We start from the raw sequence: 12,791 nt of genomic DNA, 5'->3' as shown, positions 1-12,791 counted from the left end.
CTTTTCATAATATAATTCTGTAGTGATATATAGGCTCACAATGCAGTGACAGTAAATCAAAGCGGGCTCCCCCTTGCCCCGGGTTCAGAGCGGAAAGGTTTCATCCCGCTGCCAGCCGCGGTAAGTAGATCCGGACGTGCGCAGCGCGGAGAGATACCGGGCAGATCCAGTGTGGGAGAGAGAGGGAAGCGGCGAGGGGAACGAGAGCGGCTGCCTAGTGGCGGTAGATGGAGCAGCGGAGAGGAGGCAAGTCCACGTATTACCATGCCGAGATTTGGACTACATAAACTACATGCAAAGCCTCCAAATATACGAGACTAATAATAGAAGAGGTACGTGAATCGTTTGTTTTTTGCACTCTGTGCTCTTTCGGCTTCTGTGGAACGAAGTATATATATAAAAAAAAAAGTTAGGTCGGCTATTGTGAGCCGCGGGTCCGTGAAAGAAACGAGCCGCCGCTGCTTTCTTTTACCCTCGAAAGGGGAAGTTTAGCCTCGGCGAAACTATCGGTTTAGTGCTTTTTTTCATAGTAGGGTTTTGATTAATGTTTATTATTCACACTGGAATAAGTTTATGCGTTGTTTTCCGCGGTGTTGGAAAAGTGTGGAGTGTTTTCTCGAGCAAATCTCTGTGCTCCGCGGCGCGGCGACCATCGCTCCGTGAGCTGAATGGCTCCAGTTGGGGGATGGGGGGGTTGGAAACGAAATAGTCTGCTGGCACCTAACTTACTTTCTTGAAATATTTTTTTTTATTTCGTCGTTTTTGAAAACAGATATAGAGGTTGCAGAGAAGCCACATTTAGCAGACGCTACACCTTTTATGTTGTCGTATGCGTAAAACAAAAATAAACCAGAAGTTTTAGTTTTTTTTTTTTTTTTTTTTTACAATGGTCGCCCACAAGCAGATGGTTCTTTTGTACCTGCAGGGGATAGTTTCATATGGAAGGTATTTCCTCGTTAGGCTCTGTCACTTATTAACCCCACACACACACGGAGCATTAATAACTAAACCTGGCTCGGGTCCTTCTGACACGCCAAAAGTAAATGATGTCGGTTTTTATACAGCGCTCTCCTGCGCGGACACGAGCACCGGCTCGCTTTTCATTTGTCTTTGTACGGACTCCCACGCAGCCAGAGACGTTGTAAAGCGGCTGTAAACGCATGAATGTGCAATTTTAAAGCCGTCTCACACTCATCTCCTCTGTCTGTGTGTGTGTTTTCTTGTTTTATTATTATCAGTGATTGGAGCTTGATGACAAAAGAAAGGAGCGCTCTTGCATTTGATTTATACAAATAAATAAATAGCTGTTCTTACCGGCAGAAAACGCCGGATTCAGGTTAAGTTATTGTATTACGACATAGTTACTGTTGCCTGTGTAATAACTCTGTTAAAAGTGAGTGACTGGATTTTTTTATTTTTTTTTATTGCATTTCCATACACGAGGTGGGGAAAAAACTCGGGGAGAATTAAATGTACATTGAAAATGTATTTTTTGTGAAATGTCATACAAGGAAAGTAGTCCTTTGATCTTATGTTGGGACACATTATGATCCTCTGTTATGAAGTGCACATATTTGGCATCTGGCATTGTGCAGACGTGGGAGCAGGTCAGTCTTAGATCTCACCCCCCTCCGACTGGATGCTTTGCTTTTATCTTATTTCCACATGGAACCTATTTAGCAATTTATCAGCCCGGCCGTCATTTGTCATGACATTTAAAGGAGTCTGGGAAAGCGCACAGTGAAGAAAGGAATATGGTTTTCCACGGGCGATGAGAGTAGAAAAGGGTCTGATTTCATGTGATTACCTGCTTTTTTTGTTTGTTTTTTTATATGTAATTACAGTTAGTTGTATGTACAAAAATGCACCTTTATGATGTTGTGTTACAATACTAACGATTATATCTTGATTGTTTCCAGGTGGTTCTGTGACGATCACGGTACGATAATGGGGAAGCGCTTGGTTTCACTGCTTGTGCTGCTCCTGCAGCTCCTCTGTGGCTGCGCAGGGAACCAAAGGATGACGAGGGCCGCCTCCATGCAGTTTGCCCACTCTGTTTACAACGCCACCATATATGAGAACTCTGCTGCTAAGAGCTACTTAGAGAGTCACACCAAGATGGGGATCTATATCGCAGATCCTACCTGGGAGATACGGTACAAAATCATCTCTGGGGACAATGAGAACTTATTCAAAGCAGAGGACTACCTGCTGGGAGATTTCAGTTTTTTGCGAATAAGGACCAAAGGAGGCAGCACCGCCATTCTGAACCGGGAGGTTAAAGACCACTACATGCTGACTGTTAAAGCTACGGAGAGGAGCACCAATTTTGAGTGTCGCACTAGAGTCAAGGTGCAGGTACAGGACACCAATGATCTGAGGCCTCTGTTCTCGCCAACGTCCTACAGCATCTCTCTGCCAGAGAACACGGCCATACGCACAAGCGTGGCCAAGGTCACGGCGACTGATGCGGACATCGGTACCAACGGAGAATACTACTATAGTTTCAGGGAGTGGACGGACATGTTCGCCGTTCACCCAACGAGTGGCGTAGTGACACTAACTGGCAAGCTGGACTACTCTGAGACGAAGCTGTACGAGTTGGAGATCCTGGCGGTGGACCGAGGAATGAAGCTGTACGGCAGCAGCGGCTTCAGTAGCATGGCCAAACTCGCGGTGAGGGTGGAGCAGGCCAACGAGCATGCACCTGTAATCACCGCCGTGACCCTGGCCCCCTCGGGTGCAGACCACGACCCCACCTATGCCATTGTGACAGTGGAGGACAGTGACCAGGGACCAAATGGGGAGATAGCGTCACTGAGTATTGTTGCCGGCGATCCCCTCCAGCAGTTCAAGGCCGTGAGAAGCAGCCCCGGCAGCAAAGAGTATAAAATAAAAGCCGTCAAGGATGTAGACTGGGACAGTCAGCCTTTTGGATACAACCTCACTTTACAGGCGAAGGACAAAGGCAGCCCCCCTCAATTTTCATCCGTTAAATTGGTACATGTCACGTCTGCCCAGTTCAAAGTGGGCCCTCCTGTATTTGAAAAGGCAGTTTACAGAGTCAATCTGAGTGAATTTGCCCCTCTTCTTACACCTGTCACTATGGTAACAGCCTTGCCAAAGTATCCACAGCTAAAGTATGCCTTTCGACACAAGTCTGACAAGAACAGATTCACTATCAATCCAGACACGGGCTTAATCAGCACTGCTGGACCAATAAATGCTGATTTTGCACCTCGGTTTGAGCTGGACGTGATCACGGCTGACAAAAAAGCGGCAACAAAAGTGATCGTTGACGTGATTGACGTGAATAACAATGCACCCGAGTTCCAGCAGACGTCTTACAAGGCCAGTGTTGATGAGAATGTACCCGCAGGGAGCAGCGTGGTGACGGTTAAAGCCACTGATCTGGACAAAGGCGAGAATGGCTACGTGACCTACAGCATCAGCAATATGACCCCTCAGCCATTTGTCATTGACTATTTCTCCGGTGTCATCAGCACCTCAGAGGTCCTCGATTATGAGCTCATGCCAAGGATTTATAATCTCAAAGTCAGGGCGTCCGATTGGGGGTCCCCTTACCGGAGAGAGGTGGAGGCATCCGTGACCATAACATTAAACAACCTGAATGACAATAAGCCCTTGTTTGAGAACATAGACTGTGAAGTGACCGTGCCAAGAGATCACGGAGAGGGAGAGCAGATAACCACCGTGTCCGCCATAGACGCCGATGAGCTGCAGCTGGTACGATACCACATTAAAGCCGGGAATGAGCTGGATCTGTTTGAAATGAACCCGAACTCCGGCGTGCTGTCACTGAAGCAGACGCTGAGCGAGGGAGAGGCAGCTAAAGTGTCCGTTCACAGTTTACAAGTCATTGCGACGGACGGGGAACACGAGACCCGGCCGATGTTCATGAACATAACCGTCATTACGGCGCGCAAGCCGGTCCAGTTAAAATGTGTCGAGACGGGTGTCGCCACCATGTTGGCTGAAAAGCTACTTCAGGGCAGCAGAATCCACATGCAAACCGAGCCGGACGACAACTTATTGGACTTTCACTCGGTCAACCGGTACACTCCTCAGTTTGCCGAGTCTTTCCCCAGCGTTGTCGAAGTGAAAGAGGACCTGCCCGTTGGGGCCCGGATTGTCCATTTAAGCGCCACGGACTCGGACAGCGCCTTCAATGGCAAACTAGTGTACGTTATTTCAGGAGGAGACACGGAAAGCCGCTTCATAATAGAAATGGAAACCGGTTGGCTGTTGGTGTATTCGCCTCTTGACAGGGAAACAACAGACCAGTACACCCTCAACATTACAGTGTATGATCTTGGCATACCACAGAAATCCTCATCACGCCTCTTGGGTGTTAAGATCCTAGACGCCAACGATAACAGCCCTCAATTTTTGCAAGACTCGTATTCAGTCGAAATAAGTGAGGCCACGCCGGTCGGGACGGAAATTATCCAGGTGGATTCAACAGACAGAGATCAAGGAGATAATGGAGTCGTCAAGTATTCAATTTTAGGCGGCACAGATCATTTCGCCATTCACAAGGAAACCGGCGTGGTGACTGTCACAAGGCCGCTGGACCGCGAGCTCCATCCCGTTTACGGCTTGAAGATCGCGGCGCGCGACCAGGCAGCGAACGAGCCTCAGTTAGTGTCCACAGTGCCGCTCAGAATCACCCTGGAAGATGTGAACGATAACCCACCGAAATTCATCCCCCCTAACTACCGCGTGAAGGCGAGGGAAGACCTTCCCATCGGTACTGTTATCATGTGGCTGGAGGCCCACGACCCCGACATCGGGCCTTCCAGTCAGGTGCGATACAGCCTTATCGACAACGGAGACGGGAATTTTGAAGTGGACAAACTCAGCGGTGCCGTGCGGATCGTGCAAAATCTAGATTACGAGACGAAGCAGGTGTACAACCTGACGGCCAAAGCGAAAGACAAAGGGAAGCCCATGTCCCTGTCGTCGACCTGTTTCATTGAGGTGGACGTGGTGGACGTGAACGAGAACCTCTACCGACCTTTGTTCAGATCGTTTGTGGAAAAGGGATTTATAAAAGAGGACGCACTTGTTGGGACTTCGGTGATGACCGTATCCGCTGAGGATGAAGACAAAGAACGCGATGGAGAGATTCGATACTCCATTCGAGAAGGATCCGGCCTGGGGATATTTACCATCGATGAGGAAACTGGTGAGTTAATTTTTTCTCAATGTTGCTACAAAGCTGTGTGAAGCTGATTGTTTATATCTGAAAAAAAAACAAAAAAGATACATCAGTTTGAAATCATCTGCATGAGGAAAGTTTTATGCAGCTGGAGTTTATTCAGTTCATGTCACCGAGTGGAACAATGAGGTAAGGGAGCCTTCCAGGAGACGGGTAACGTTCCTGATTCCATTCATTTTTCCTCTTTGGGATAATTGACGACAGGAACAGATGGACTAGCTGTCTCTCTGACCTGTGTGGACATTCCTGAGTAGGAACTGCAGTCTTAAGAGGATTCTAAGTGGTTTCACCTCCTCTTTCTGCAGCTCTCACTGTATTTACATAGTCAATTTGGAAATACTATCAATTTGCAAAATGGTCTGTTGGACGACATAAACGTTCTAATAGCAATGTTTTTTTAATTTTTTTATAACGGCACATTTACAACATTGTACTAAAGGCAGGATTTGCTTGCGGGTTCTTTATTATGTTGCAGAAGATAACTAACACTTGCTGAACTGCCCAGAACGATTTTAACAGCTGACTCAAATTAGCTCAAAATAAGCAGTCTGGAATTCCAGGAGTTCCTTCTCAGAAACATAACAATCACCTGATCTGGATGTTTTGGACTTGGCTTGCTGCCCTCCTTTTTGAAGCTTGGCAACCACATTCTTGGGTGGCTTAATGTGACTTTTTCTCCCCCCTTATTTTAAATTACATTTCTCTCTGCATTATACATATTTCATGTCTAAATGAGGCAGTGGAACTTAATGCATAATACATTGATTTATCTTGGCACATGTAACCTCAACGGTTATAAGGAAGCTGCAATTTGTTAGTGTGCAGCTGACTTTAACTGTTGAAAAAGTGAGTTTTTATTTTTAGTTCAATGTTTATTAACAATCAGATATGTGTGAATCATTCAATAAGTTGACAGGAAGTCTCCTCAGTGAACCTGCTGGGAAATACTTTCTTCTGCCTGGCAAATTTAGCAGGAGGAGTCGAGCCTTTATGAAGTATCTGTCCTCCAGGGCTGTGTGTCAGCGGTAGTGTGTTTGTGATTGTGTGGCGGAATTCTCATTTGTAATAAGATCTTGTTTTATGAACAGACATGCTGCGAGCTTGAACTAGTGACTGACTGTATAGGCTTTCTTGCAAGAATTACATGGGCTCTTTTATGTTGTTTAAGTTCAGTTCTTCCCATTAATGCACTAAATTGACTCTAATGGAAGTGTAATAGTACAGATGTGAGATGGACTGCAGTACTCCAGCGTTAGTCTTGAAAGGGCCACATGCAGCCCGGCGCCTCGTCCCATGTCCAACTTAAAATCCTGTGTGGGGTGCAGATTTCAGGGAGTCTGGTCTGATCTGCTACTTAATCCCGGAGGCCCATATTAAGTGATTATCAGGAGGTGCAATGATAGGATTGTCCTGGGTTGGGTCCTGTCATTATGGATTACATCTGAGGTCAGGAGACAACTAAATACAGCCACGGTGGTAATGCCCCTCCTATGATTTCACTAGACGAAGGCTGTGGTTTGTACGGCCGTATGCATTTAGAATGGTTTGCTTCCAAAAAGGAAAACAGGAGTGCGGGTGCACAGCCTGCTGTATATTCCGCGCTGCAGCTGCATGTTGTGAATCTTAACCAGAATGTTTTCAAAAAACGGTTCAAAATTAGAAAACAAATGAAAAAGCGGTGCGGGGAGAAATGCCAGGAGCCGCACACCTTCAGTCATGGAATGTTTTTCTTTTGTAGGGTGGGAAGCAGTGAGGGGTCTACTTGACGCTGGTAATTCTAAACAAATGCAGTTGTGTTTGCTCTTGAGTGCAGGAACAGTTTGTTGCATGAATTTTTTTATCTACGTTGTAGTGCTTTGTTTGTTCTTTCACCACAGCATACAACTCTATTCTCTCAGCTCTTCCTCTGCAGTCGCATCCACAATAACACAGTGGCAACAATACTACTTTGTGGCTTACAAAGTGTTGCTGTGAAAAACTTTGCATTTTGTGGCTGCCGACGCCAGAAGACAGCGAGTGATGCTCCGAGAGTAGGTGTATCTAACAAATCTGAAGAAAGCTTTGTATTTAAGAATAGCCTTGCTACCCACTTGACTGACATTCCCAAACCACACAGGGAGCAGGCAAGTTATTTTGTTTGTGAGATATTGCAATTAGATTTAAAAGTGGTGTCCATTATTGACGTTTATTGAATTTACGGTCTTTTCATTTGTAATTCCAAGTAAAAGAAACCCTTTCATGGAACGTTCTTCTCCGGATGTGGTTGCTTTTCTCTCTGACTGCTCGGGGAGCCCATGGCAACTGTTTGCCCAGACATTCTCTGTGTTATTAAAAGCTCTGTGGCCACTGGCTCGGTGCCATCTTAATTTAAACATACTCTTATCAAGACTCCTTTCTGGGCCCCTTCCCATGCTGTAGACCACAATTACCAGTCCTCGCTGTAATCTGAAAAATGTGCTCATCGTCAAGTGTTTTTGGACTGACGGGGACCTTAAAGTAGTCGGAGCAACCAAACTGAACTTTAATTTACTGAACACTGTCCAAGTGCTTTTTGTTTAAAGGAGCAACATCCAACATGCAGAGCATTACCATAGCAGCAAACCGCTATTTGCTGTGAAAAAATATCGTGGAGTAATGTCTACCTGAGCAGAGAAGGAAGTCACTCTTCCTCTGTGTGTCTTGTAATCCGAGCGTCTCCTTGCTTTGCTGGTGTAGCCGGGCCGGCTATGCCTGCTTTTAGTGCACGATAGTGCACGTGAGGGTGCCCCACTGGCTAGCTCACAGCCGGTTACAACTAGCGGCGCCATGGAATCGTAACACTCACAATCTGGTGAACACTGTTGGCTTTGCCAGCACGTTTGCTTTAGTTTGTACTTTAGCGCCAGCCATGTTGAGAGCCGTTGAGAGACAATCAAAATGCTTAAAATCTCTTATATTGCACCTTTTAACATATTGACCAGCTTGAGTGTGCAGAAAATATACAATGTCATTTCTCTATTAAATATTTCCATTGAAGTCCAGCATTAGCTTTTAGCCAGTGGTTTCGTCAACCAATTTTTCAGAAATCTCCATCTCAGAGTTTGAGACCCCTCTCCACGCCCACCAGTGTACTTTTTTTTTTCTCCACCATTTTGTGCTGGGGAGGCAGCATACACCTTACTTGTCGGGGCTTGTAAGCTAAGTGGCTGGCTACAGATTTACTTGTTTGGTCCCCAGAGGTCAGAAGATAAGGACTTTCAAGGCCTCGTGCCAATTCTGAAGAGGTTAGTGTTGCAAATGGCCGCTGTAATGTCCTCTTCAGAGAGGCTTTGCAGATATTTTAAAAGATGCGTGTACCCTCAGCCGACAGTATGGCTGCAGAGTAATCCAAAAGAGCACCGCATACTGTATGTGCATGTCAGGAGTGAGGGTTTCAGCTCCTTGTTCGAGGCCCAACTATGATGTCACTCTTACACATACATACTGTAAAAGTTAAGATCAGTATAAAAGGAAGAAACAAAGTATATAAACACTACCAACAGTTGCAGTTGTGTTGAGGTAAATTAATACTTCCAGCTTCCAGTGCTGGTTGTGACGCACTCGCACTAAAACAGTTCTTATCATGATGGACCTAGTCTCCACTCCTTTAAGTACATCTGACTCACGTTCCCCCTGACACACCTTCAGACATCAGGCAGACACAAGAGGTGTGTGTGTTTCATTTTTATTGCCAATAAGTAACTCTTTTCCATTTCATTACTCTGGGATGACTAAGGGAGACTGTGCGAGTCAAGACACTGAGCCCTAATTGATCAAAAGCTCAGGTTGACATTTCAGTCAAAGGTAGAAGGAAGGAGCCAACTTCACAGAAAGCCTTTTTAGTTTGGATAAACTATTGCACGGCTTCATCTCAGTCTGCGGTGTGGAGCTGATGTTGGTGAAAATGCCTTGAGGTTTTTGGTTTGAAGCTGGACAGTGATGTCCTTTGGCTCGAGGGAGCCACGCTACTCAATAATCTACAGTTCAGAATGTCTGGAGACAAACACTGTTCTTAAATTAGCCCCAGAACATTAATATGAAATGGGTTGCATAGTGGGAGGGGGAGGGAGGAATGATCACAAAGTATTATAGCTATATTTATTACCTTTTATTATTATACCGTACTATCTTCTGTAGATATTGCATTTTGTTAACGTACGTGAACATTAGGTATGTATGTAGATGTCAAGAGGGATCAATCTGTCTTAGATCTATTTTGATACAAGTACATACACATTTTATGCCATATCATCCAAATCCTTGAGTGAATATCAGTTAAAGAACGCTGCAGTACTTCACTTAAAAGGAAAGAGTAACTCAAGGCTATATTTCCGTAATGCTGATGGTACGGAGCTATTGTCGCGCCTCAGTTTGAAGTGAAATTATCCCACGTACAAGGTGACCAGAGCAGAGAGTGTTCGTGGAGATGAGATGCAGAATGCTGATTGTATAATGCATGCATTGCCCTTTCTTGTTGGATAATATATGCATTGCCCTTTCCCTCGAGGCTGTTTGCAGCCTGTGCTGTAAATGTGTTCTTTGTTAAAGCAAATGAAACTGTTTGATGCATAATGACATAGTCCCGTTAGTGCTTTTTCCATTTCCACCCCAAATAAAATTGCCAGCCCTTCACTTCTTTTCCCACCGTCATCCAGTTAAAGTCAACAGATTCTTGACGATAATGAAAAGACGCACGCTCGTGTTTGTTTATGGTCTGTCTTCTGGCATCACGTAGAGTTTTGGTTAAAAGTGAGGACTGTTGCCCTCGGTCCTTCGAGTTTCCCTTTTTGATGCCTCTACGTGAAGATAAAAGTGGGACTGCAAAGTGGCAAATGAGTCCGAATAGTCTTTGCTTGGGTGCCGTTACTGCGGAGACGGGACCAGGAATGTGTAGAGGGACAGAGTTGACTGTAGGTTACTAAATGAAAAACACGCTTAAAAGTATGTTGTTCTCTCAGTCCATTAAATCTTTTTAAAGAAACTTGTGGCGGCCGTCTGCCGAGGATGTGCTCCAGTGTGTGTTAATTCTTGTCATGCTAACTTTCTCATGAATTAGAGCTTACAGCCTCCTCTCCGCTCCTGCTGATGTACTGTGGATAGTGTTTTTCTCAGCGGGGCCCTTGAGGGACATTCAGAACTCCATAATGATGTTAAATGATAGTAAAATACAATGCAAAAAAAACACGTTTCATTAAACCGTTTCAGATTGTTGTTATTTAATAAGTCAAGCCACGGGTGCTAAAACAGAACCACTGCCATCGACGGCATTGTGTAGTACAAACAGTAGTGATGTGTTGAAAAGATTAGCATCGTCCTCAAAGACGCATCTGAGAGCATATATTCGCCGGGGGGCTTTCGCTGCTAAATTATGGCATGAGATGTACGAGATACTGACATGCTTTTATCCTCTTATTCAAATCTCAGCAACTGTTTTAAGTATTTAGAGCCAATTTCATGGTGTCTGGGCACTTGGCGAGTGACGGCCCTGACCACAAATACACTCGGGCGCAGTGGAGTGGGCGTCGTTAGACCGACACGAGGACAGGGACACGGCACATACCATGACCCTGTGTGTGTGTGTGTGTGTGTGTGTGTGTGTGTGTGTGTGTGTGTGTGTGTGTGTGTGTGTGTGTGTGTGTGTGTGTGTGTGTGTGTGTGTGTGTGTGTTGGGGGTGGGGCTCCTACCGGCACCTCAAAACCTCGTTGATTGTCACGTTATGTCCCTTTTTGTTTATAAAAACAAAGTGTAAAAATGTCCGGTTGCGGCTTTACGGGGGAGTTGTGTGCTGCGTTTTGGGATGCCTGTTGTAACCATGAGGTTGCCAGGCAACCAGGAGAGACTCTCTCTATATATATATATATATTTTTTTTTTTTTTTAGTTAATTAGTAAGCTTCACAGGTGATGGTAGATAGATTTTGTTCCCAAGGGTAGATGTTCCCACTGTGTCTGTTTTAAAGCTAATAATAATAGTGTTTTGTGGCGTTCAAGAGGTATTGATCTGTTCTGATTGGGCTCAGCTCCATGGACGGGACGTCCATTTCCAGGCCAGAGCTGTAGAACCTGGAGAGATGGCATGAATTACCTCCCATGTGAAGGGGAAATTGTTTGCTCTCAGCTCCAAGTCTACATCCTCCGTAGGCCAGCTGGGGTTACCATGTACAATGGGGAATATAGACAGAGATATAGTGTAGGAAAATAGCAAAATTTTCAGGGGGGTGAATGAAGATGGACCCTCATTGTTCCCAGAGGCACACACTGAGAGCTCCTCTGGGCTAAGAGGTATAGTAAAGACTCCTAAATAATACTGTGATATTGAATCAAGGAGTATTGCTATGAGACCTGTTCAAAGGCCTTTGAAAGAACGCCATTCCAAGCAACAATGGAGGCTTTGTATCGACAGCTAAGTCCCAAAAAGCTATCTCAACTGGAATTAATAGGCAATTTTTTTTTTTTTAAAGGGGAAAGAAAAACCCATTCAGACATGCATCACAGACATGTAACAAGTGTTTGAAAAGATTTATTTCAGTCTCTTTTCAGTGCTCACAGTTGGGGCACAAATAAATTATTCTCATGTTTTCTCTAGCCTCCCTTTTACATTCTGGCTTTCACATGACACAGAAGGGCGACTTGCCCGAAATGCCTGTGTGGCAATATTGAGAAGTCAAATTGGTGTGCCGTTCTCATCTTTCCTTTTACAGTATGGCTCATCAGTACTGGCTGTAAAAAAACATACAGAAAAACCTATAGCATTACAGAGCTATTAGAATTGTTGTGAAATCATCGAGCAATTCTTACTTAACGATTTAAGCGATACTCTTTTCCAATTAGTCGATTCATCTAATGACTAATCTAGTGATTATTTTAAATTACTAACAGACACGCGTTTCTCATGTTGATGAACACAACACGTGTATCAGGCTTTTAAGTGGACGCTCGCTCTCAGAGCACCACATTTGGATGGATTGCTGGTGAGGTTTTTATTTTTTTTAACTGTGGCTTGTTTGCGGGAATCTGCTTTGAACGCGGTGACGTTGTGTAATCCATGTCGTTGACGTCGGCAAATCGGCCCGGCCCTATTAAGCACCGTGTTACCTTTAGCCAGCTGTGGACAGCTATTCCTCTGCCAGCACCGCCAGTACACAGCGTGCACAATGGTGCGTGAAGTGGGAATGGCTCACGGGCTCAATAGTCCATGGAATTGAAGGAGATAAGCCGGTCTTTGTGACACTATCACCATTATGATTATCTCTGTCCTAATGGATCACGACCCCTGTGTCACCTTGAATCACACCAGAGGACACTTACTGCAAGCAAGTGTGTAAGCAAACTAAATTTAAATTAAACATTAGCTTGCTATTATGCAATGAACAAACAAAAATGCTACTAAATATTAACGTACGCTGGGAAGATTTAACATAAAAATATGCTTTACTCATACTTCACAAATGCAGTATACCTCAAAAAATAAAAGCTTGAATAATCGAGGATGTCGCGCTCATGCTAAACTGCATGAACACTACTAAACTTAA

The 12,791-nt window shown here is 44.8% G+C and overlaps 1 protein-coding gene across 1 annotated transcript in view; it reads left to right on the top strand.

The window, feature by feature from the left end:
* The first annotated feature begins 305 nt into the window (after positions 1–305).
* Positions 306–12,791, top strand: part of fat1a (FAT atypical cadherin 1a) — a 71,211-nt gene continuing 58,725 nt past the window's right edge. Inside the window, exons 1-2 of the mRNA XM_079219708.1 lie at positions 306–332; positions 1,920–5,209. Coding sequence (XP_079075834.1) covers positions 1,948–5,209 — 3,262 coding nt within the window. The 5' untranslated portion in view covers positions 306–332; positions 1,920–1,947. The remainder of the gene's footprint in view (positions 333–1,919; positions 5,210–12,791) is intronic.

This window comes from Taurulus bubalis (genome assembly GCF_910589615.1).
Source record: "Taurulus bubalis genome assembly, chromosome: 6".
NCBI lineage: Eukaryota > Metazoa > Chordata > Actinopteri > Perciformes > Cottidae > Taurulus > Taurulus bubalis.
The sequence above is the reverse complement of the archived record's forward strand: the minus strand, read 5'-3'. Positions and strand labels throughout refer to the sequence as shown.